Source organism: Cottoperca gobio, chromosome 19, assembly GCF_900634415.1.
Source record: "Cottoperca gobio chromosome 19, fCotGob3.1, whole genome shotgun sequence".
Classification (NCBI taxonomy): Eukaryota; Metazoa; Chordata; class Actinopteri; order Perciformes; family Bovichtidae; genus Cottoperca; species Cottoperca gobio.
The window spans coordinates 14,721,862-14,746,196 of record NC_041373.1 but is presented as its reverse complement, the minus strand read 5'-3'; the positions used below and the strand labels follow the sequence as shown (position 1 = coordinate 14,746,196).

Below are 24,335 nucleotides of genomic sequence, written 5' to 3'. Positions count from 1 at the left end.
ATAATGGTTTCTAACTGTAACCCATGAAGTCTGCATTTGTAGATATAAATCAGTTGTTAATAAATTAATTATAAATACATGGATTTTGGTCCAGATGCTCTGCAGCCCTGAAACCAGGTGTCTTTATTATGAATTTAAGAGCTAAAATACAAAGTTATGCTGGATCGAGCTACACCAATTAGTCGGTCAGGCATGGCTCAATTAACATGTTAAGGAACCCGGGGGCAAAACATGTGTTTTCGGGCCCCTGTTGCCTCCTAGTTCCCACCTAGTACCTAGTACCTAGTACCTAGTACAGTGCACACAACATCCTGTTGCCTCCACCGTCACTATATTTAGGATCCAGAAACCAAACAGTATATTCACATACTGGAGTAGAGAAGACAAGATATAACTTTATTTATCTCAAAATAAATTATTTTGCCAATTTCTTTGCTTATACCAAAACAGTTTGAATTTTATAAAAAAATGTATTAAATTGTTATCTTGTTTTACATCACACAAAATGAAAATTACATTTGATAAATATTTTAATATTGAAAAACCTCGACTTCCATATATACTGTATCATCATGGAGAAAGTCTAGAAACATATCAGGTATTTCTTTCTTTTTAATAAAGCTTGAAAGGTAGTTGTAATGTTCAACTATGTTGCCAGTGTTATTCAACACGAAGTACTTGTAATACATTTGTGGGAAATTGATGACGCTGCATTAGGCTCGAGTGCACCAGCATCTCACATCTCATCTTGGAGTGCCCTTATGTTCACGCGTGTACATTCTCTCTGCAGAGCACCACTGGTATTATCTTTCCCTCTCCCTCCCTCCCCCTCTTCCTCCTCTCCCGTCTTTCATTTCTGTCCATCCTCCAGGGACAAAGTGAATCATGCCATTAGCACAAGATGCTGCCCTGCTAATGGTTGGCCAGTTTCCGGCATGTCTACTTCATGATTGACACCCCCCTTTTGTGCAGATGCCCCTTTAAAGGCATGTGGATAGTGATTTAAGCTTTGGATAATCTCCTTCACACTTCACATTACCAGTGTAAGCCTACATCATTCTTTCTAATGTCTTCATCCTAAACATTAACCCTGCAATAACTGACGTTTGGCCACTTGTGGGCAGCAGAAACAAGTTTTATAACCACTGACATAAAAATCCCCTTTTAAATTGATAGGGCGGACTTGTTATGAAACAATTTTCCACATCCAGCAGATACGGAGCAACATTAGCATATATACCTTAAATACCTCAAGAAGTTTAATTGACACTGAGTATTATTTGTCACATTATATTGAATTTGCCCAATTATCTTTTTGGGATAATGAGAACATAAGAACCACATTTGTCAAACACAACCATCATCTCTGTCTGTATGTTAGTCATACTGTCATGCTTAATTATCCACCTGTTTTTTTTATTATCTCGGACCACACATCAGAAATAAAGACCCTTCATTACACACACAGTTTTATTTTTCATTAAAGGGATCCAAGGCCTTCACAAAAGGGTTGACTCTTGGTAGCTATACAGTACTAACACAACACACAACAACAACAGAAACAACACAGAGGACTTGTGTCAACGAGTGAAAAGACAAATAAATAAGAGTTGAAGTAGACATTTCATATGAGATTAAACTGAGACGCATCAACAAAACCAATAGTCAGAGGAAAGTGAGCAGAGGTTAAAACCCTGCAGAGTACAGTAACGCTTTTGTACAATGCTCGATTAATTTCTGCAAGTAGCTGATTGTCTAGAGCGGCTAGTTTTTGGTCATGCACAGTTAATAATGTCATTCCTATTGTATTGACAGAGTTGCATTAATTTCACAGTTTTTACACGTTTTATCTCCATTACCTGCAGCTTTGATTGTCAGTCTTTGAAGTGTTTGCATTTGATGGCTTGAAGGCAGCTTCTTTTTGATTGCTGTGTAATGAAGCTTGATTGTCACCGGCTGATTTGATATGGTTCATTAGTGATGCACAAAAAAAGTCCCTGCCAATCAAAGTACGCATCACCGCTAAGTCTGTTATGGAATTGCTTCTTTTTTTATATCCTTATATATATATATATATATATACTGTATATATAAAACAAAGAGAAAAATCTAATTGCTTTATGTAGTTTTTGGCAAAAGTCATCTGTGATACATGTTCAGCCAAGTATCAATATCTGATACTAATATTGTTATGGTTCGTCCCTAATGATATCGTTTCTGTGCTTCTGAGGATGATTTGAGATCCACGACGTGCTACATTCTTCCCTCCAATAACATCTGACAATATTCCAGTTATCTGTACAAAAATATTCAGTATCAGTCTTAGTGTAATGTAGCTGGCAGGGTAGGCAGGATTGACTTTATTTTATGGTACGTTTTTTAAGTTTTAGTAAAAGTGATTGCCATAAGCAAGTCTAAAATCTTCACAGTAGCTTCACACAGCTTATGCTTAAGGAACAAGCTCGCTATCACAATATCATTGAGCTGCTCAGGTAACAAGAAACTGTGGTTACACTTCACAATACAGACATCTGCTGGCATTTACTTAGTACCATTGAATCACTTTTTTTTTTGAAGTATTGCTATGTGGTATAATTATAATCATAACCCTGCCATGTGCTCAGCATGTATGAGCAAAACCTTTGATTTTAGAAAACTTCAAGGCATCATGAAGCTGTTTTTTAGTTGTTTTTTTTAAATAAACTTGTAGACATTTGAGTTATTCTTAAGTTTATGGGCTGAGAGCTCGTAAAATAACGTCAGGTTGCCTTTCTGAACTGTTTGATGAATCAACCCTAATCTTCTGCCACCTCTACGGATACAATGTGTTAAAATGTATGTTACAAAATAATCTAAATTAAATTTACTGGCTTTTCAGAGCTTTCAACCACATATTACAGTGTACTTTGAGGACAGACAGGTTTTCAGTTGTCTATCCGGTGCTCTGTGTAATAAACAGTACCGTTTCTTTGTCCTTGTTGTTTTGGATCATGAAACTTTCAGTCTAAGTAAAAAGCCAAAATGTTCGACACAATAAAATATGTTAAAACTTTTGAAGGGTCAACCGCTAATTCTGATCTATTGGGTTATAAAAAAATCTCCACAGACAGTGTACTTTAAACCCTAATTTAAACCTGATCCTAATCCTGGCTCAATTTTAATCCAAAACACACCTCAAACTGATCCTATTGCTAATCCTGACTTGAGCCCTACGATTACCGTACTATCAAAACAAAACAGTGCACCCTGATAATACTAAGCAAACACCAGTATGAACAGAGTACTGTCAAGTGCAACCAAAGGTGCTCTTGACTGAATTTGTAAACATATAATGCATTTCGGGCTCTGCAACTCATCGAGGCCCCCTCTATAGCTCAGTCCTGTGCGTCCTTAAAACCTGTGTGTCCCCCATATTGTTTTCTTGACACTTTTTTGTTACATGCCCTTTTTTTTTTTCTTCTGTTCGTCTTTTGTTGTGCCGGTTGGCAACGATTGTCTGTCGTTCACTGTAATCTGGCCCAGTACTGACCCAGGTTATGACTCATGCTCTGCTGCTCGGCTCCTGGGACCTGGACTGGCACTGAAACGCCGGGCGATATGAGCCCTGGATGGAAGAGAGGCAGATGGAAAAACAAGAGACAGTTAGTCAGTCTGTGGAGTTTCATTTCAGCAGGCAGTAAGACATAAAGTAAATGTTTTCAGACACACTCACCGGTGTTGGAGTTGGCCGAGGACGGAGTCTGCAGATGAGGGGAGGAGTACGCCGATGAGTCAAAGCTGCGCGGGGTAGAGGGGGAGGGAGGTAACATGCAGGAGTAAGAGGAGGCCGACTGGGGAGGAATAGACTGAGAGTGGAGGAGAGAGGGAGGGGACAGAGTTGGGTTAGAATTATATTGAAACAACAAATAAAACCTATTTAAAAAGTTGTATTTATCCATTGATAAAGGCAGTTTAAAGTAGGGACAGCATGGTTTCATTCGGCCACATGGTGGCGCTAGAGTAGTGCTGGAAGAGTGAAGCGCAGCAGCAGCACACATTCATAATCATTTAGAATTGTTGTTTTTTATTATTGTGTATAAACCACTGGGAAACTACTAATGGGTTATTTAAATAATATAATATAATACATTTTCTAATGTATCGGTTTTGTAGTTGCATGACATCTCATACAGGAAGAAGAGAGGCGAGCACGTGTCTTAACATGCATGTTAAATAAGAAATCTGAATTTATTTCCATTATGTTGGGATGATCATTTGATACAATCAAAGCAATGTAGATGATAAACACTAGTATTTGTCCCCCCCCAGGAAAAATATCGGTGTGTCCCAAGTCTCACATTACCGACAGGAAGCCTTCCGCTTGTCAATCTTATGGAGTATTAGGTTATTATTTATACTGTATGAATGTCACAATTAAACCTAATCAAAGTCAAGATTTTAGTGATCTTTTGCTCTTGAAAAACATAATTAAAATCACTGTATAATTCACATTCCCAGTTTTGCTTTTCATTTCTTTTTGCGTTAAATGTAGGTTACCTTGTACTATATAATAATAATAATAATAATAATAATAATAATAATAATAATAATAATAATAATAATAATTATAATTATAATAATAATAATAATAATAATAATAATAATTATAATAATAAAGAGAACAGCGCAATATTAATAAGTAGTAGTTATAGCATTATTATTATTAATATCTGCAGTAATCTAAAATTATTTGTGTATTTAATTCCATTATTGTATGTTTTATATAGGAGTTAATAATCGGGCTCTGCTCTGGGACGATGACCTGCTTTGGTAAAGTTTGGAAGGCGCTGATGAATGATGAATGATGAAATGTCCAACCTGGACTCCAGATGAGAAAACTGACAGGGAGCTGTAGCTGGGCAGGGACGACTCAGCCTGACTCAACATGGACCCTGGAGAGAGACACACACAGCGCGATGGTGAGCACACACACACACACACACACATCTCGCAGTGGACGTATAGATGAGCTCTAATGGAGAAACTCTAATGGCATTTGCTCTATGATTTTTATATTTAAGTACTTGTTTGTGATTACACACAGTCTTGCTAAATGAGCATAGTATATTGTAATTTTGAGTAATTATGACGAGAAGTAAACGGTGGTCTTGCAGGTGTTTACCTGAACTGCTGCTGTGCTGCTGATGATAGACAGACGTGTTAAAGGAAGTGGTCAGAGGGGCTTGGCTCTGTGAACAGGAAGTCACACCCCCTGCCCTCCTTTGATTGCGCAGCTTCTCCTCCCTCCTCCACTTGGCTCTTCGGTTTGAGAACCACACCTGTCAATTAAAGAGTTCTCTCAGACTTCTTCATACATGTTGTAAGAGGTTTAGCGTCATAGATATACAATAATCAACTTCTCTCACCTGTATCCTGGCCTCTGGTAAATCAATCTTGTTTGCCAATCTCTCCCTCGCAAAGACATCTGGGTAATGTGTCCTTTCAAACTCTGTGGAAGATATTAACTAATGTCAAGCACACCGTGTGAGTCTTAATGGAGGATGACAGGACTACTGGGGAGCAGTGATAACCCCCTGTTAACATCTTTTTAATCCATCTGTTGATGTGAAAAGAAAGCACAAGCTTTACGTAGATTTAAATGAAATGTTGTTATAATCATCTAATATTATTATTGTTGTTAATGTCAGATTATTTGGGCATCAAGTAATTACTGCTTTAGATCAGCACCACTAATTATCTTGTCATGGAACATACAAATCCAGGAAGCTGAGATGTATCCTTACAACCATATTTGAAATATTTATCTGTTGCACTTTGTATAAATTATTTATCGTTATGGAACACGCAGAAAGTTCAAATGAAGGGATTCAAGTTGAGAAGCTGCCTAAGCATTTTATTTCAAAGTAGGCTGAAGAAAAATCCATGTAGATTCTCATTTATTCTAAGTATCTACATTTGGCCTTGTGTCTCACTAATCAGCAGAAGATTCTGTGCTACTATCCTGTATATTTACTTACAGAATATAACACACACACACACACACACACACGCGCGCTCGAGTTAAGTCCAGCTGTTATTTAAACGACGGTGAGTTTGTATCAATGAGAACTTCTGTGAGTATCCGAGTATCATTTCTCAATGTGGCAGTTCGTTTAAAGTTGACAAACTGCTGACATTTTTGTTGTTGACAAGTCGAAACGAGAATACGCCTCACCCTCTAACTGACAGTCTGAGTCATCCTAATGAACTCTGAAGTTTCAGGTCTGGTAATGGAGACGTCTTTATAGATTCAACTGTCTGCACTCATGATGCTTAACATTAATTTAGCATGTCAAGTAAATGACAACAGAAAGAGCAACACAAATAATAATCAAGACAGAGTTGGTTATATTGCTGAAGACGTAACATAAACCGGCTGTCAGTGTTGTAAATACAGTATTCCTACAGCTTAAGGTTTAAGACTTGTTTTAAATGAATGAAATCAATGCCTCCCACCAGTAACACATGGTTAATAATCTATAATGCACAACGATTGCTCTATAAATTAAGTCCGTCTCACAAATTGTTCTAATTGGCTTGGTTATAATTGGCGTCTGTGTCAACACATGATTGTTATTGTGCCATGGCCGTGCGCTGAGGTCAGTGTACCTCATTAATGTCATTTGTAGGGAGTGACCACAGTGATACATTTCCACTCGGCTGCACAGTGGACATTGCGTCCTTATTTAGCTCAAGGGCCTGCTGCAGCCATATCCAGTCAAGGGTGGCTTTCTGATCCCTCTCAGCGGATATCGGGCTACGAGGGCCGGATCTCACTGCATAATACAACCACAGTAATGATGCATTATCAAAACTCTGCTGTATACGCCGCCGTAGGCTTTTTGGAGCAGATCAGGAATATTTGTGGAGTTAAGATCATGGATCATTTGCATCTGGACGTGATCATGGGTGGCAATGTTTGCTGCAGGGATTGATTCAAAATCATGTCCTACCAAAATTATTTCCTTATAATTTCTCGTATTAATGTCCCCTACCATTTACCAAAAAGCTGTAAACAAGGTGTAAAGACTATAATTCAATAACAAAGGTGTTGGCAAGGGAAAAAAAGCAGCAGGACAAGCTGCGTCATGACAGCACTCGTGCCCATGGAGGGCGGCGATTGGCTGAAAAGCAGGGAGAGCTGTGCGTGCTTGCATGGCCTGACCTTTCTCCAGAGCCTCGATCTGCTCCTGAGTGAAGCTGGTCCTGTTCCTCTGCAGCTTCCTCTTGAGCTGCAGCCTCAGCTGAGACTCCTCGCCCTCGTCCCTCTCCACGGGGACTCCTCCCCCTCTGCCCGTTCCCCCTCCCCCTGCCTCCCCCCCCAGGCTGCCCTCCGTGTCCAGTAGACAGCCCTCAGACACTGGCAGAGAGGAAGGTGACAAAAGAGATGTGGGAGTGTCAAGAAAATTCCAACATTTAAGAATAACAGAATGTGCAGATTCATGCGTTGAACTAACAGGAAGTTGGTGAGACAGCCACAAGTGACTGCTGCTTTTGATGTGGTTTAAATTAGGTGGCATTTAACTGATGATCTGTGAGCATTGACATATGTTGAAAATCTGCCCTTACCTGTGCTGTGTTGCGTCTGAACGCCGGTGGGGTCATGGTACCAGTTGTTAGGCCCACTCCAGTTTGAGCCGCTCTGCAGGTTCAGCATGGTTAACTTCTCATACATACTACGAGTATCCAAACCACCATGAAGAGAAATAAAGGAGTCCTGTCCTGTGCGTGTCCGCCCCTGTTTACTGTCACCTTTGGCTCCTCTCTCCCTTCTTCGATCCTCCAATTCTTCCGCCTGGAGGAGGAGGGTGGGGGAGTTAGGCGAAGGAACGAAGAGAAGAAGAAGAAGGAGGGGTTCATATCGCATGAGTTCACACATGGTCGGCATTGTGGCGAATTAGCCTCATGATGACAGACAGAAATGGAGTTAGTTACAAGCCCGCTGTCGTTACGTGTGTGTGTTATACATTGGTATGCTAGTATACCATGGGGAGCAAAGGTACATTAGAACCCACTCTGAAAGCCATGACATTTATTATGCTACTTGCTTTTAGCTCTATCTTTGCTGGTAAGCACGAGCTTTCATGCACACACGTATGCATGAAAAGACACTGCATTTGCATGTAGTCACAAACTGGCATCTCACACACACACACACACACACACACACACACACACACAGCGGCTTTACGAACAAAATCTCCTCTGAAACATTCGAACCAAGCCCATGATTAACTTTCAGTATAAGACATTAAGTGCTCAAGTATGTCCTTTAGCATCTGTATCTGCCTAAATAAATACATGTCTGAGTCTGAGATGTATAAAAGTCTTCATCTGATCCTCATCTCATATTCCTCTTTTATTTTAGAAATGTCGTCTTTGGAGAGGAATGCAAAGGCATGTCAATACTGATCAAAATCTCAAAAACTACTGCAGCAGCACGATGTCAAAGGTCAAACTTCGTTCATTTGGGTGAAGCAGCCCCGAAACAACCATTTATCCATCCGATTGTCAATTAAAACCCAGAAATGATCCTCGCACGGCAAAGTAACTAGTCGTCCATCGCTAAGCCGCTAACAAAGTCCACATTAAAGTGAGGTCAGCACCGAACGATAACACATAAAAGCACCAAAAACACTCGATTTTTGCAAACTTACCAAGTGTCCAGGTGAAACGATGCGGTGGGTCCTGTGTGTTACTTTCCTCCTCTGTGGATCTTTATTTCCCTGTACCCCCTACGTCCCTTGTTCTCCAGATTTGTTGACAATAACTGTGTGTGTGTGTGTGTGTGTATGTGTGTGTGTATGTGTGTGTGTGTGTATGTGTGTAAAGGAGAGAGTAGGAGAGAGATGGAGAGAGTTAGACAGGGTGAGAGAGAGTGAAAGAGGGAGAGGGGGGGGGCTCTGGAGAGAAATGCGTCTGCGGGCACTCTTGTCCTCCAAGCAATGGAGAGAGAGAGAGAGAGGGAGAGAGAGAGGGAGAGGGAGGAGGGGAGGGAGAGAGAGAGAGAGAGAGAGTGAGAGAGAGAGAGAGAGAGAGAGAGAGAGAGAGAGAGAGAGAGAGAGAGAGAGAGAGAGAGAGACAGAGAGAGAGAGAGAGACAGAGAGAGAGAGAGAGGGAGAGAGCCACCGAGGGGTGACAAAGTGAGTCAACATCAGTGTCAAGTTTGAACTTAATGCCAGCGAGAGGAGGAGGGGAGACCGAGAGAGTGGAGCATAAAGCACAGATAATGGAGAGATAGTGGATAATAAATAGATGATGGAATTCAATTTTAAGCATAAATTGCACATAAATAGAGAGTATAATCAGCAGTCAAGTGTATTTGTGTTTCAAACACACAAACACATGTTCAACCAGACAATCGACATCATCAGACCAAACTCAATGCTCACACTAGTAAGGACTCATTTTCATTTATCCTCCTCTGGATACTTAAAATAGATGTTTTAAAACTTTGATAAAGCGTTGACATGCATCGACTGTTGCCTTGTATTGTGATTGTAAAATACTACATTCAGCAATGTCACACAGAAGCAGATATCTGTAGAATAAAAGATGTATTATGATTATCTGGAAATACATTTTGAGCTTAACAACATAGTTATATTTTGATATCTGTTTAAGCCACTGAAGCAATAAATAGCTAAATATATCAAAGTAAAACAAATTGATGTGTTGAGGGCTTTAGCAATATCAAGCTTAATTATAGATTATCATTTTTCTATCTGATCTGATAATGACGTCATAAGACATTTATATAAAATAAATGTTTCTAGATAATTATAAGTAGTAATGTTAGGCTTAACAATCTATCATAAGATCATGTTACACTCTGTATCATTAATCATTCAAACATATTAAAACTTATTTAGAACCAAATAGTTATTAGGTAAAGATGAGAAATATTCAGATTATTGATTATTTGTATTTTATTTGATGTATTAATGCAATAAAGATTAAAGAAAAGATCATATTTAACCCTATTGAAGGCCCGATATGTGTTTGATAAAGATAATTAATAACTCTAATCAATGTTTTACTGTTTTAGCAACAAAACTTGAATATTTTCACAATATAACAATATATAAATAAAAAAGCGGAGTACCAGTTAAAGATGCTGTTTTGTCTTTGAGCTCGGGCTGCAAATAACTTTGTTATTGATTAATCTGCAGATTTATCTGACATATAACATATATATAAACAGAACATAAGAAGAAACAGAACATCCTCAGATTTGACAAGCTGCAAATGTTTAGACATTTTTGAAACGATGAATGGCTTATTGAGAGAGTTGCTGATTATGTTCTGTTGATCAACTAATCGATCATTTGACTCGTTAGATCTTAAATCAAATATTTGATATAATGTTCATATGGATTTAGTAGTTTAGTTTAATCCCAGCCAAAGTGCTTTAGGTCTACAGTGCTACAAAGACACGGCAGGTAAAGTTAACACCGTTTCTAACACGAGGGCCAAAAAACGAGAGTAACAGCTTTACTCAGAGCACCTGGGTATTGTTCCCTGACTACAGAGGCATTCTTCTCCTGCTACAGTACACTGAGCTCAAAGCTATAGGACAATAAACAAAGGCATTGTCTGCCCCCAGAGCGGGTTAAAGGAGCACCGTACAGAAACCCTTGGCGATGGACACACAAGGTCTGATGTGAGGCGTTAGTAATGACGCAGGTATGACGGTATGTATGGTCGAGTCAAAGAGCGAGAGAGCAGAGTAGAACTGGGGTTTAAATTTATCTCTTTGCAGCGGAGGGGAGAGAAGAAGAGATGGAAGATGGAAGCAGGGAGAGGCAAAGAGAGATAGAGAGAGTGAAGAGGAAGTATGTGACTTTGGGGTGGGTGTTGGGGCTTGGGGATGGGGAGGGTGCCAGCTTGTTTTATTTCCGGTTGACAAGACTTTGCGCTCCCTTTCTCTCTGTCGCTCCCTCTCTCTTTCATACTATGCTATTCTTTCTCCGCTGCCCCCATTGCTCTGTCTCTCCCCCCCGCCCCCCCCCTTTTTTTCTTTCTCTGTTACTTTCCTCCGAGACGTGCCTCGGAGAGAGGAAAGGACTTGACAAGTTCAAAGGTAAAACAGAGTAAGAACAGCCGTGGAAGAAGCATTAACTTAAGCTAAGGAAAATCATAAACTCTAAAGAATACTAAAAACTACAAGGCCTAAATTCAGCATTGACTCTCTTGGCTAAATATCTTTACATATAAAATATTATTGTATTATTATTTCTGATGCATAAACATAATAAGAAGCATTTTAATGTTGTTAAAAAACATCTATAGTATTTAGTGTAGTAGGAGTGTAAAGAATCAAATGTAAATGCTCATGTACAGTTACCTCAAAATGGTTCTTTGTATATGAAAATGGAAAGTAAGTGAGTGAAAGTTGAGAATCAAAACTGCTTAGATAATTAAAAACTAACCCTAAAAAACGTGGTATTAACCCCCCCCCCCACACACACACACACACACACATCCTTATCATCCCACCCCACTGGCTACACTTTTCCTTTATTCAGAAATCATTGTTGCATCTTATTGTGTTCCAGTTGTTGGAATGTGGCTTAACCTATGTGATCCCTATGTGCAATAGCGTGTGTGTGTGTGTGTGTGTGTGTGTGTGTGTGTGTGTGTGTGTGTGTGTGTGTGTGTGAGGCGGCGCGTGCTTCACTGCAAAGATTCATGTAGCTCCGGGATATGCATTTTTTTTTAGTGCATCTTGTTAGTTCATTCCTGTCACCTCTCTCTCTCTCTCTCTCTCTCCCTCTCTCTCTCGCCATCCCTTGCTTTTTCAGCGCTGAAGGGGGGATGGGGAAGGGGTGGTGGACGGGCCTGGGAGGGGAGGGGAGGGGGAGGCGGCGGCGGTGGAGGCAGTCACCATGGTTACAATGCCATGACAAATATTCATCAAGTCGTTAAAATAAAAACAAACTGGAGTGCATTATAATTGCTCTTACTGACTGGATCCTATAATGCGTTCATATATTATGAGTGAGAGGAGCGGAGTGGAAGGCGCTCGCGCACAAAAAGACTGTTAGCGATAAAAAGAAAAGTGAATATCAGCTGACCTGCGGGCAAACACATATGAGACATTTCAACTCTTTGTGTATAACTTTATGTTTCAATTACCTGTTTATGGAATTCCCTATGAGTACTTTTGTGAGTCTCTCCTCTCTTTTCTCTTTGTCCCTCCATCTCTTGCTCTTCCTCTACTGTTGTGTAGCCGGAGGCGATACTGTGATGTGTCCTCCCTCTGTCCCTCCCTCCCTCTCCCTCTCTCTCTGTCCCTGTCACCTTCAATTGCTCTGTGAAACTAGACACACTGCCTGGGGCAGGGAGGCAGGGAGGGAGGGAAGAGAGGAAAAGAGAGAAGGAAAAAGAGAGACAGACAGCGTTAGACAGACAGAAGGAATAAACATTTGGTGTCATGTAAAAAGAAAGAAAGAAAGAAAGAAAGGGTGACCACAGCCCAGATGTGTGGCAAACAATCAAATTACTTAATGTTCACAATCCAGCCCAAAACATTAAACACTCAAATGATTTAGAAAAGGAAACAGCGAAAAAATACAATCAATTCACACATCTACCCAATGTAGGACAGTTATTGACCTTTGACCTGGGTGGTTTTTGGCCTAATCTCACATGGATGCTCCAGGATGCTGTTTAAATTGTGTGAGCTTTACCCCAGTTACCAACAGACACATTACACTATTAGGTTAAAAATAATGTTCATATTTGAAGAGGCTAATTTTCTTTTATCCTAATTTAAGTACCAAAAACAGAGATGGAAAAATAAGAAATTGCTACATTCTTAAGTTAAATTATAATGTTATTATCATAAATGATTTTATTTATATATATATATATATATATATATATATATATATATATATATATATATATATATATATATATATATATATATATATATATATATATATATATATATGCTTGAGCCATTGATATGATAAACGTGTCAAACATAAAAAATAAAAAACATTTTATAAAAAAATCTGGGATTCACACGTGCTTGAACTGTTGAAATATAAAAAAAATTTTAATGCACATTTGCTCGGAGGGAACATTGAAAATGATCATTTCATTGAGCAAAAGAAATGGTGAATGTAGTTTTCCTGTGACCAAATCAGGAGACTAATCTGATTGGTTCGCGGTTCGATCTTAAATTTCATTTGCGCTAAGGTGAGTCAGGGGGGCGGGACAAGAGTTTGATTGGGTGTGGGCTACTCGAGTCCACAGGTAGGCTTCTGTTTGTCATCGAGGCGTTTACTTGGAATTGACTTTACACTATTCGGTAAACCTGGGTCTGTTAGGAGATGTAACTTGTTTAATTCCCTGTAGCCTACTGCTTCATTTTCAGATTCAACAGAGGAAGAAGAAGTAGGAAGTTGGATTTAACGTTATTTAGGGGTAAAAAAAAAGGAGTTTTGAGACTTGTTTGCTCTTGTTCCGTAGTTGCTGGCGCGAAACTTCTCAAAATGTCGCCGAAATTACAGTTTTATGCCATTTATCTGTGCGTAACAGGTGAGTGTAAGCCGTCATTTCCCCCTCCAGCTCCCCCCTGCTCTCGCCATGTCTGTTGTTTCTTTGTCTACCTGTAAAACACATTATGTGCACGCTTAGCTAATTGAATAGAACTGAATTCGTGGGTCGTTCAGCGTGATTTTAGAAGTTACATTTATTTTTACATTTAGCTATTTCGGCTTCCTACGCACAAGAATGTGGACGACCACGGATAGTGGAGAACAGGATTGTGGGAGGGATGGACGCCACAGCTGGGGCTTGGCCGTGGCAGGTGGATATACAGGTAAGTCCCTTGTTATGTGTGTGTGGGTTAGTCTAGGTCTTGTTTATCAAACTGACCTGCTGAGAGAGAGGTTTGCTTGTGATGCTGAGGTGACTCACTCCTTTTCTCTCTCCCCCCCCCCTTCGGCCTCCAGACAGTGACTGGTCATATCTGTGGAGGCTCCATCATCACAGAGAGCTGGGTCCTATCAGCCGCTCATTGTTTCCCCAAGTAAGACAACTCTCCTCAGACTCACTGAACTCACAGCTGAGCACCGATCCACAGGCTCTCTGCTTCTTTTGTGAGCCGTCCAAGTCATTTTATGGGAATTCTTAGCAATGGCTGCTATGGTTTTGTTAAAGGCCCTCAGGGAAATGATTTTTTATTCAAGCAAAATGTGTTTAATATCCTGTTTTCAAGAAACGTACCTCCCTTTTATATTAAACATCCAATTGATTCTTTCGAATGTTAAATGTCTTGCAAAGTTGTACACCAGAACTATCTCCCTCCAAAAAACTCCTGCAGACTGTTAATCATTCATTCTATTTTATTTTTTTATTTTACCAGGAAGTCCCATTGAGACCTGGGCAAGGTCGCAGCCATGAATAATCACAACACGTATAAATACAACATTGATGTACAAGCATTCTCAATAAAAACAGAAGAACAGCTGCTTAACATGGTGGCCTCTCCAGAAAAACCACCACATGTCGTTATGATGCCCTTAAATTCATCAATGGATGTAAATGTTTCTAATTTGAGATCTTTTTGGAGATTATTCCATGATCCCAAGGTGCATTGTAGGAACATGCAGTTCTCATTTGATTCATTAAGTTTTATTAGAAGACTGGACCAAAACGTGAGTGCAAGTGTGCAGAACTTTGTTTTTTCTTGTCCATTTCAATGAGCACCTGTCTGGCATGAAGCCATTCAATACCTTTTTTGTTTCACATTTTAAACCCTGCTTGATTTCCAGTCTAGCAGATGTAATTTACTGTCCCTTCGTCTTCTTTTAGACCATTAGACTTGAGCTCTTACGTCATCTACGTTGGCCGATACCAGCTGAATGGCGTCAACGAACATGAGTCAATGCACCGCGTGAGCCACGTGGTGATCCCACCCGGTTACAATGAGCCTGACGGCGGGAAGGATTTGGCGTTGGTGCTTCTGTCCAGCCCAATAACCTGGTCAGATTATGTCAGTCCCATCTGCTTGCCCGCCTCTGGCACCCAGTTCCCAGGTGGCACGTTGTGCTTTGTCACCGGCTGGGGAAATATCCGGGATAACGGTAAGGCTTGCTAAATTGTTCACATCTTAGCATGTGTGGAGATAACTTTTAGGCCCTGATTTAATGCATGATGCATGAACAAACTCATCAATTTGTAATTTCACTTGTATTCTTGCATACATTTGACATATAGTAATATATTAATGTTATGATACTGAATTATAATCCATTCCATAGCTTCAGTTTATCAAAAGAATTCAGATTTGCACCGAAATAATTCAATTCAGTGCAAATGTAATGCAGTAGCTCGCCTCCCAGATCAACACGCACACGCACACGCACACACACACAAAACACCAGTTTTAAAGGGTTATCTTTTGGACAATATATTTTCGAAATTGGCAAGTTTATGAGGAATAAAAATGCAGCAAGCGTCCCAACTTTAATAATGTAACAGCATTTCTATTTTTTATATAACTTGATATAATATGAAAACACTACATACTTTACTGTGTTCTTGAAACTATGACAGTTTACCTAAAAATAAGATTTAATAAATCTCAATATATCGCTTTGCTTACACTATCACAATATATCTAAATATATTGAGTAGTAACCCCTGCATCAGATTCTTGCCAATACACAGCCCTACTTTCATGCCTGTATTTGCACACAGTGGACTAGAGTAGAGTCTGAAATTAGCACCCCTGTGTACTGAATCGAATCGTGTGATACTGAAAGATTCGTCTTTTGAACACGTACTACTTTAGATGGTAGCAAAACAAAGTGTTTAGTTGCAGAAATTAAGAAGTCTCACTCTCCTTTTGTCCTCCATCCTCCATCTGTCCCCGTATTTCCCTCCAGTCCCTCTGCAAGGATCCGGGACTCTGCAGAAAGTGGAGGTGCCAATCATCTCCCAGAGTTCATGTCAGGAAATGTACCAGACGCACCAGACAAAGCAGGTGGACATCCTGTATGACATGATCTGTGCTGGATACCAGAAGGGTGGCAAGGACTCCTGCCAGGTACTGTTGGATCAGCTGTTTGTGCTGCTGTGCTTACATTCACAAATGCACGCTTGTATGCACGAGCAAAACAAGACCCTGCATTGCAAATAACTTGGATTTCTGCTTTTCTGCAATAATGCAGTGTCTAGTTTGCAAGACACTGCACCTTCCATACCTCCCAGTGAGCTGAATGAGTCTTTGTCGTCTTTTCAGGGCGATTCAGGAGGGCCCCTTGTCTGCCAGATGGTAAATGGGACCTGGGTGCAGGCTGGGGTGGTGAGTTTTGGACTAGGCTGTGCTCAAGAAAACCAGCCAGGTGTTTATGCCAGACTGACCACCTACTCGAGCTTCATCAGCAACACGGTGCCAGACATCCGGCTGTACGGTCGAGCTACTCAGAACTGGTGTGGGAGGGCAGCCATGTTGATCAGCTGTCTCTCCTCCGTGCTGACCCTGCTTCAGAGCTAGAACACTTTGCTAATTAGATTCCTGGCCAAATGAAGGAGGATCTGAATATGTCGGACTTGCATCCAAAGTTATCCTAATTAGTAAAACTAGAACACCACCTGATGTGCACATGAAGCCATATCGAAGACATGTAATATAATCAGAATTTTTTTAATGATAACTTTGCATCATGATTTGAGTAAAAGTAGTTTTTATAGGTTTTGTATTTTAAGTAAAAATTATGAAATGAAATAAATGAATTTTGATTCTTAATCAGGTCAGCGTCTAGCTAAGTTTGGAAGTGTTTTACAAGTATTGTGTTTATTTGTGTCCTTTCAAAGCTTTCTTACCCTTTGTTATATATATATATAATATATATATATATATATATATATATATATATATAGATTATATATATATATATATATATATAATTATATATATAATATATATGTATTATATATATATATATATATATATATATATATATGAAGATAGCTAGATGATCGATAGATAGATAGATAGATAGATAGATAGAGATAGAATATAGAGGAGATATATAGATAGAGATAAGATATATAATATATATATAGATATAGAGAGATTCGATAGAGAGATATATAGGATAGATATACGATATAGATATAGATATATATAAGAGAGATAGAGATAGGAGAGAAGAGAGAGATAGAATATATAGAAGAAAGAGAGCTCTAGCTAGCTATAGATAGGAGAGATAAGATCGAGAGAGAAGAGAGAGATCTAGCAGCTAGAGATATAAGAGATAGATAGGAGCGAGAAGAGAGAGATATAGCGCGAGAGAGATAGAGAGAGAAGATATATATAGCAGCTACTAGCGAAGAAGAGAGAGATAGCGCGAGGAGATATAGAGAAGAGAAGAGAAAAGATAGAGATCTCAGGAGCAGAATAGAGAAGATATAGATAGAGCAGAAGAGAGAGAGAGCGAGCTAGCTAGAGAGAGAGATAGAGAGATAGAGAGATAGGATAGAGATGAGAAGATATATAGAGAAAAAGATAGAGAGGCGAGAGAGAATAGAGAGATATAGATAGAGAGAATAGATAGAGCAGAGAGAGAGAGAGAGAGGAGAGAGAGAGAGAGATAGATAGAGAGATAAGAGAGAGAGAGAGAGGTATGAGAGGAGAGAGAGATAGAGAGATAGATAGAGTATATAAGAGAGAGATAATAGCGATATATATAGAGATGAGAGATATGAGAGAGAGAGATGATATATAGATATATAGAGAGATAGAGAGAGAGATAGAAGATAGAGAGAGAGAGAGAGAGATAGATAGATAGCTCGAGAGAGAGAAGATGAGATAGAGAGATCTATGAGAGAGAGAGAGAGAGAGATGAGAGAGAGAGAGAGAGAGAGCTCGAGAGATATAAGAGAGATGAATGCTCGATATAGAGCGATCTCATAGAGCTCTCTATATAGAGAGCTCGAGAGAGAGAGATATAGATAGATATAGATATATATAGATAGATAGATAGATATAGATATCTATAGAGAGATCGATATCTATAGCTATATAGCGAGATGATATCAGGATATCTAAGACGAATAAATATATATATATAGATATATATATATATATATATATATTATATTAATTATATATATTATATATATATAATAATATTATATATATATATATAGATCTATCTCTATATATATAGTATTATATATATCTATTATCTACTATCTAATTATATCTATATATATATTATATATAATATATTAATATATATATATATATATATATATATATATATATATATATATATATATAAGATCCTATATATATTCTTATATAGATCTATATATAGATCTATATCTATATATAGATCTATATCTATATATAGAATCTATATCTATCTATCTCTCTCTCTCTCTCTCTCTCTCTAATACACACACTTACTGTTCATAACTGAAGCGGTTGCCCTTTCAAAATAACAAACTTCATTTTCAATACACATTTCTAAAATGCTAATTATGTAATCCTTGTCATTTCAAATGTTTTTAAATGCATTATGGTCATTAAATATCCAGAGGCAGGTGATGAGACTTCTTTATTAGAAAGAAAACATGTCATAATGGTAAAAAAAAGAGACTGCTTGGTAGTGCCTCTTGAAAAGAAAAAGCTAGCTTTAAAATGAACGTCTTCATTCAAGGGTTTCATACAAAAAAATAAAAAAAACATTCATCCAATTGCTATCTTTTAAATTCCAGGCAGGGAAACTCAGGCATCAGGGGGAATGGTATCAGAGAGGATCATGGGAGAGCCGAGTTGCAGTTCCTGCTGCAGCGATTCCAGATCAGCTGGAGTCATGCGGTGAACCTCGCTCCAATCAGATAACAGCGAGGCTGAGAGGGGGGCCGAGTCGTAGCTGACGGAGAAGGAAAATATAGAAAGCGTAAAGATTGGCTCTTTTAATTATACAAATGAAAAGAGTGAGTGAACACGGAGTCAAAAGTGTCTTAAACTAAGAAAACAAGTGTCTAAATAATCAAAGGGTTAAAACACTTACTAATATTAGACATTGGTTTGGATTGTGAACGCAGTATCAGACACCAGGCTCACTATGTATTAGACCTTACCTGTCTCGGTCACAGTGTTGCAGGTCTGTGAGAGACTGGTTGAGAAGGTCATCCAGGTCAAAGCCCACGCCGTAGCCAGCCCCACTGCCTTTAGGGGTGACCGAGAACACCGGGGGTAAAACGTCCTCTACCTGACAGGAGAAAAGGGGGAAACATTGGGTCAACTGAACTTTGTATCTTTAAGATCAGTTCAAGGCAAGCAGAAGATTGTGACATTTAAGCCTGGTGTATATATGTACAAGATAATGTTTGGTATAGCAACACCAGTGTTCTGGCAATTCAGCTTCTCCCAGGTATAAATGCTTGCAGCAAAAAGCAATGGCGGAGAAACGTGAGACACACCTGGGACTTTGAGAGCTGCAGTGTTACTGTGTGGATGTCAGGGGCTATGGAGGGCCCTTGCTGTCCAGTATCTGTGAATCCTAAACTGGGATGAGTCTGTGAGGGGACCCCTAAAGCCCCACAGAGAGGGTTTGTGGTCTGTGGCCCAGATTTCTCTCCCACAGAGGGACACAGCTTCTCCATCGGACCAGCACTTGCAGTCGAGGGGTTAGGGTGGGTGTTGAGGTGATTTTGGCGTCCGATATCCACATTCCCATTCGTCTCTCTGCTGGTTACCGTCTGAGCTTTAGTCAAAATCTCTCCAGAGGAAGCAGTTGCGACTGAGGGTGAGGCTGGGTTTGACTTTGAGGTTGGAGAAAGCTCGAGGGTGGAGGCTGCGATTTCCTGTTTGGTTGTTGTTGCTGCGGCCTCGTCTCTAAATGCTGCCCGTTCCAATTCCTCAAACAGTTGAAACCACTTTGTCCGTTGCTCTCGCTGTGAGGTTTGAGCGCGTTGTTCTTAACAAACCCACTAGTGACCGACATTATATCCATTCCTCCGCTTACAACTATATCTGCTGAAGGTTTCCTCTGGCTCATGGAGAAATGTAATGATGGTTGCTGGGTGCTGGGAGGCTGGAACAAGCTCGACAGTTTAGGTTTAACTTGAGCGATTAAATGCTCATGAGACTGAATCTTTCTAGCCTCCTTGCCTGTTTTATTGTTCAGTGCTCCTTGAGTGTTGTCACTGATAGCTACACCCCGGTGAGAGTTCGCATTACATTCCTTATTCTTTACTCCATCGTTATTAGGAGTATGAGATTTCTCATTGCGACTGTCCATCATCATTGTCCAACGTTGCAAAAGGCTTTTGTCGTCGTCACTCAGCAGAACCCCACCCAGCGATGGCCCCTGCTTCCCTTCTCTTCTCTCCTTTTCCTTAATTTTTCTCTCCCTCTCTCGGGCCCGTTCCTGCCTCTTCCTTCTTTTCTCCTCTCTTTCTCGTTGACGCTCCTGTGCTGTGACAGGCCGACGCAGATCTGGAACCGATGAGAGGGAGGACGATACACCTCCTCCTGCGCCAGCGTCGATGCCCAGCGCAGAGGTACCTCCATCTGCAATGAAGATATGACATTCTGATAAAGGCCCTCTAAAGAATGACATGTCAAAGATATAAGAAGATATGAAAAACAATGAACTTACCACCCCGGGCTTTATTTCTGAGAGCTGATTTCAATAAAGCCGCTTTAAGTGCAGCTTTAGTATCCTCTGAAATGGCTCCTTCTTTCCTGGTTCCCTCTCCGGCACCTGGAGGAGGCCTGGCATTCTTGGACAGTGACTGTGAAAGGGACTGAGACAGTGACTGGGCCTGTACCAAAGAGAGACAAAGGGAAGGCACGGTGGTGGGTAGGGGTGTCATGGTCTGTGCTGGTGTTGCAGGAGTGGAGGTGGGAGCCTGGGTCATTGACTGGTTCTGGGTGGGCAGACTCAGAGGAGCCCGACTTACTGTTAGCTGCTCCTGTACTTCACTGTCTCTCATTGTTTCTGATGGAGCATCCTGACTAGACACCGGGGTTGTTAAATCTATAGTCTCTGGCTGACCGCTGTCCGAGTTGGCACTGGGCATGTCCACATCAACTGGGCCACTTTCACTTTTAGAAAGTAGAGGCAAATTATGTGTCAAATGAGGCGGGACCACTTCTAAAAGGGACGCGGTTGTAAATGTGCGGTTCCCTTCTGCCGGTGTGCGATCTTGTTGCTGTTGAGATTCCACTTCTCTCATTTGCTGTATCTGTGCTGCTTGTGGGTGTTGTGCCATTGGAACCAGTGTTGATTTGCTCAGGTTCACAGTCGAGGGCTGAGCATTACACTGGTTACTGCTTTGTGCTGCGGCTCTGCCGTTCGCCCTCGCCAAGGGCCTGAACTGCAGTCTTTGACGACAGCCCTGTTTGTTTTGATGAAAGTCCTGGATCTCCATCAGAATCGCCTCTTTGATTTGTTCCCTGTTCATTTGAAGCTTGTCAAATTCAAAGTCAAAAGCTGGCACGCAAATTGGCTCGTCATCTGGGTCGTGGTATTTCGACAGGTAAGGATGCTCCAGCGCTTGTGTCACACTGATTCTCTCGCGGGGGTCAAAGCACAACATGGCAAAGAGCAGGTCCAAAGCCTCTGGTTCCGCTTGTGGGTACAGTTTGGACAAAGGCACAGCAGACCGTAATGGAAGACTCTGAACATAGGAGCGTACTCTGTCAGCCCTAATAGTACTAATCAACCCCTCAGGAGGAGTGCCTAACACACCCAAAATGAGCGTGAGCTGGTGGACGTAGTGCTTCCCAGGAAATAGCTGCTTACGCCCCAACATTTCTGCAAAGATGCAACCAACAGACCACATGTCAATGGCCAAACTGTAGTGATTCAGGGACAGCAGTAGTTCAGGAGCACGGTACCATCGAGTTGCCACATATTCAGTCATGAAGGAATGAGACTCCTCAGGGTGAGAACTTAGACCCCTTGCCATCCCGAAGTCACCAATTTTTAGCTCACAGTTCTCGTTCACCAACAGGTTGGAGGGTTTGAGGTCGCGGTGGATGACGTTGGCAGAGTGCACATACTTTAGGCCGCGGAGGAGCTGGTAGAGAAAGTAGCGTGTGTGCTCTGAGGTGAGCGTCTGGGAAGAGTGTATGATCTGGTGCAAGTCACTCTCCATGAGGTCCAGCACCACGTACCTGCACACAGAGGAAATGGAAAAGTGAGATGTGTGTGTGTGATATCTATCGAGTCAAACAGTATATCTAAATAAACATAACAATCTGCTTAGTAAAAGTTCCACTGATGTTGTTAAATATAAACTAATAGTTTGAGTTTTGTTTTATTCTCTGCTGGAAAAAGCTACCAAAGTCACCATGAAAATAAAAAGTACTCACACAGACTTGAAGGCAGAGTGAGGAAGGTTAGGCTGCAGGATGTCTTTGATGGCGATAATGTTGTCATGTTTGAAGTGCTTGAGAATCTTCAGCTCTCGCAACGTGCGTTTAGCATTCGTCACCACTTCAAAAGCATTGGAGATCTTCTTTATTGCCACCTGCTGGCCTGTGAAATGTAAATAAACCACAATGAAAAAACTCAGCAGGACTGAGTTTGAATGTTAACTGATATTAAGATAAAAGATCAAATCAGCCCTACCGTTGTCCCTTCTCCTGGCAGATGAAACAACGCCATAGGCTCCTGTGCCGATGGTTTCTATAACATCATACTCCTCTCCGACTTCGAACTTTACATCCAGAGAGTGTGCTTTAAGCAAAGCCAAGTTCTTTGCTGTTGTGCTAGTGTCTGCGGGGCCTGCTGTGGCCTCGACTTCACCCGGGTTCTGGTTTTCTCTGCTTTTGTCAGTGGCCATTCTTTCAGGTGACATGGCCACATGTTGACAATTTTTTCCTTCTCCTCCCGCCTTAGTTGACATTTTCCTATAAAGAATTTAAAAAATATCAAAGTGAGAATTATTTAAAATTAAGAATATTTTTGTAATATTGATCACAACATGGCAAATGTATGCAAAAGTCAAAAAGTAATAATCAAACTGAAGTTCAGAGCAATGACATGAGTTCCGTCATTATCCATTACATCAGACTAATCATGAATTATAATATCAGTCAAAATATTCTCTTATAAATATTCTTTCCAAATTGTTCAGCCCTACTTATGTGAGTATTTGCTTTCTTTGTCCTAAATGAAAGTAAACTACATGCACTCTGAGGTAATTATAGGTGGATTATTAATCAGAGCCCCGGGACCCCATGAGCCACTTCCGGACTCTCTCTCAAAGGGTCAGTTAAGATAATGATTTGGCAGTTGTTTAGTCACAATATTGACTTAACAGAGGTATTGTATGCAACCAGGCAATACCAACACGCTGCAACTTCTTTATCCATTAGGCCTGGCTGTCAATCAAAACATGTAGCTCTCAGTCAAAAGACGGCTCTAGATTACAGTTTGAGTCTGTTTACAAATGGATAGACAAAGAACAAATTTACGAGGAGCTGTCTTTGAGGACACGTTAGTTGTTGTACTATATCCTGGTTAAAGTAAACTAATTAGTCTACATGATAAAGACGCAGCCTTACCCACTTTTTGACGCAGGGGCGTAGGCTAACGTTAGTTACCTGAAGCTGATGCTTTCTAAGAACATAAACCGTTAAACAATTTCTTTCTCGGTTTTTATAACCAAATAGGGCAACATAAATCGTGTTTCTACGTGATGGAACAGACTCTCACCTTGTGAGCCACCCACAACATCCGTAATTGTGTTTTTAATCCCGTAGTAGAACGGCTATCTCTTGTTTTTGTCTGCTGTTTCCTGGTAGAGTTCCGTGTTGGGTTTGAGTGACATGTGGCCGACCAACGAGGTGAGGCGACGTCTGAAAGAGCGTCCAATAGGAGCAGAGAACGTGTGGGGGCGGGACATTACCGCAGACACTGGGGTCTCTGTTTTTTGGGTGGTGGTGACGCCGTTTTCCACAATGAAATAATGTTAAGAGGGGCCATATTACCTGCACTTAAACCTCTTTGTGTGCATGATGGACTCAACTAACAGCTAGTAAAGTAAAACAATACATACTTCTAATACTACTACTACTACTACTACTACTACTACTACTACTAATAATAATAATAATAATAATAATAATAATAATAATAATAATAATAATAAGACAATAACTACCCTAATTGCTATAACTTGGAGCGTGCATAGATAGTGCACAGATTATAGAAAAGAAAAGATAAATAGATAGACATTTAGAAAGAATAATTTAAGTGGTTGGAAGTATGTGTAAATCAATTATAGACAATGATGGAAAATAG

General features: G+C 40.3%; 3 protein-coding genes across 4 annotated transcripts; 1 reads left to right on the top strand and 2 right to left on the bottom strand.

The window, feature by feature from the left end:
• Positions 1-3,503: 3,503 nt before the first annotated feature.
• Positions 3,504-7,714, bottom strand: pax10 (paired box 10). Its single transcript, XM_029456735.1, has 7 exons — positions 7,609-7,714; positions 7,205-7,399; positions 5,406-5,488; positions 5,162-5,318; positions 4,858-4,931; positions 3,713-3,845; positions 3,504-3,604 (listed from the first exon to the last, which is right to left on the bottom strand). Exons 1-7 carry the CDS (start codon positions 7,712-7,714, stop codon positions 3,504-3,506), a joined length of 849 nt encoding a protein of 282 aa, XP_029312595.1.
• Positions 7,715-13,268: 5,554 nt separating this feature from the next.
• Positions 13,269-16,812, top strand: LOC115024725 (serine protease 33). Of its 2 annotated transcripts, none has more exons than XM_029456519.1 (7): positions 13,269-13,360; positions 13,522-13,590; positions 13,761-13,873; positions 14,007-14,083; positions 14,869-15,140; positions 15,945-16,105; positions 16,301-16,812. In XM_029456519.1, exons 2-7 carry the CDS (start codon positions 13,545-13,547, stop codon positions 16,553-16,555), a joined length of 924 nt encoding a protein of 307 aa, XP_029312379.1. In that variant the 5' UTR covers positions 13,269-13,360; positions 13,522-13,544; the 3' UTR covers positions 16,556-16,812. The 2 variants fall into 2 exon arrangements, with proteins under 2 accessions (XP_029312379.1, XP_029312380.1); XM_029456520.1 differs by having other exon boundaries at positions 13,281-13,305.
• A 1,797-nt stretch (positions 16,813-18,609) lies between these two features.
• mapk7 (mitogen-activated protein kinase 7) lies at positions 18,610-23,874 on the bottom strand. The gene is given in 8 exon segments (XM_029456389.1): positions 18,610-18,944; positions 19,156-19,286; positions 19,498-19,790; positions 19,793-20,590; positions 20,679-22,201; positions 22,400-22,565; positions 22,659-22,939; positions 23,748-23,874. Coding segments are annotated over 7 exon segments (3,336 nt in total). The 5' UTR covers positions 22,936-22,939; positions 23,748-23,874; the 3' UTR covers positions 18,610-18,796.
• Between the last annotated feature and the right edge of the window lie 461 nt (positions 23,875-24,335).

Excerpts from the sequence above, each read along its gene's own strand:
- pax10 (XM_029456735.1), bottom strand. The coding sequence starts at position 7,714 with ATGTATGAGAAGTTAACCATGCTGAACCTGCAGAGCGGCTCAAACTGG. Across the intron at positions 5,489-7,204 it reads GATCGAGGCTCTGGAGAAAG|AGTTTGAAAGGACACATTAC; the intron begins GTCAGGCCATGC and ends TATCTTCCACAG. Across the intron at positions 3,605-3,712 it reads CTCGGCCAACTCCAACACCG|GGCTCATATCGCCCGGCGTT; the intron begins GTGAGTGTGTCT and ends TCTTCCATCCAG.
- LOC115024725 (XM_029456519.1), top strand. The coding sequence starts at position 13,545 with ATGTCGCCGAAATTACAGTTTTATGCCATTTATCTGTGCGTAACAG. Across the intron at positions 13,591-13,760 it reads CATTTATCTGTGCGTAACAG|CTATTTCGGCTTCCTACGCA; the intron begins GTGAGTGTAAGC and ends TTTTACATTTAG. Across the intron at positions 14,084-14,868 it reads GCCGCTCATTGTTTCCCCAA|ACCATTAGACTTGAGCTCTT; the intron begins GTAAGACAACTC and ends GTCTTCTTTTAG.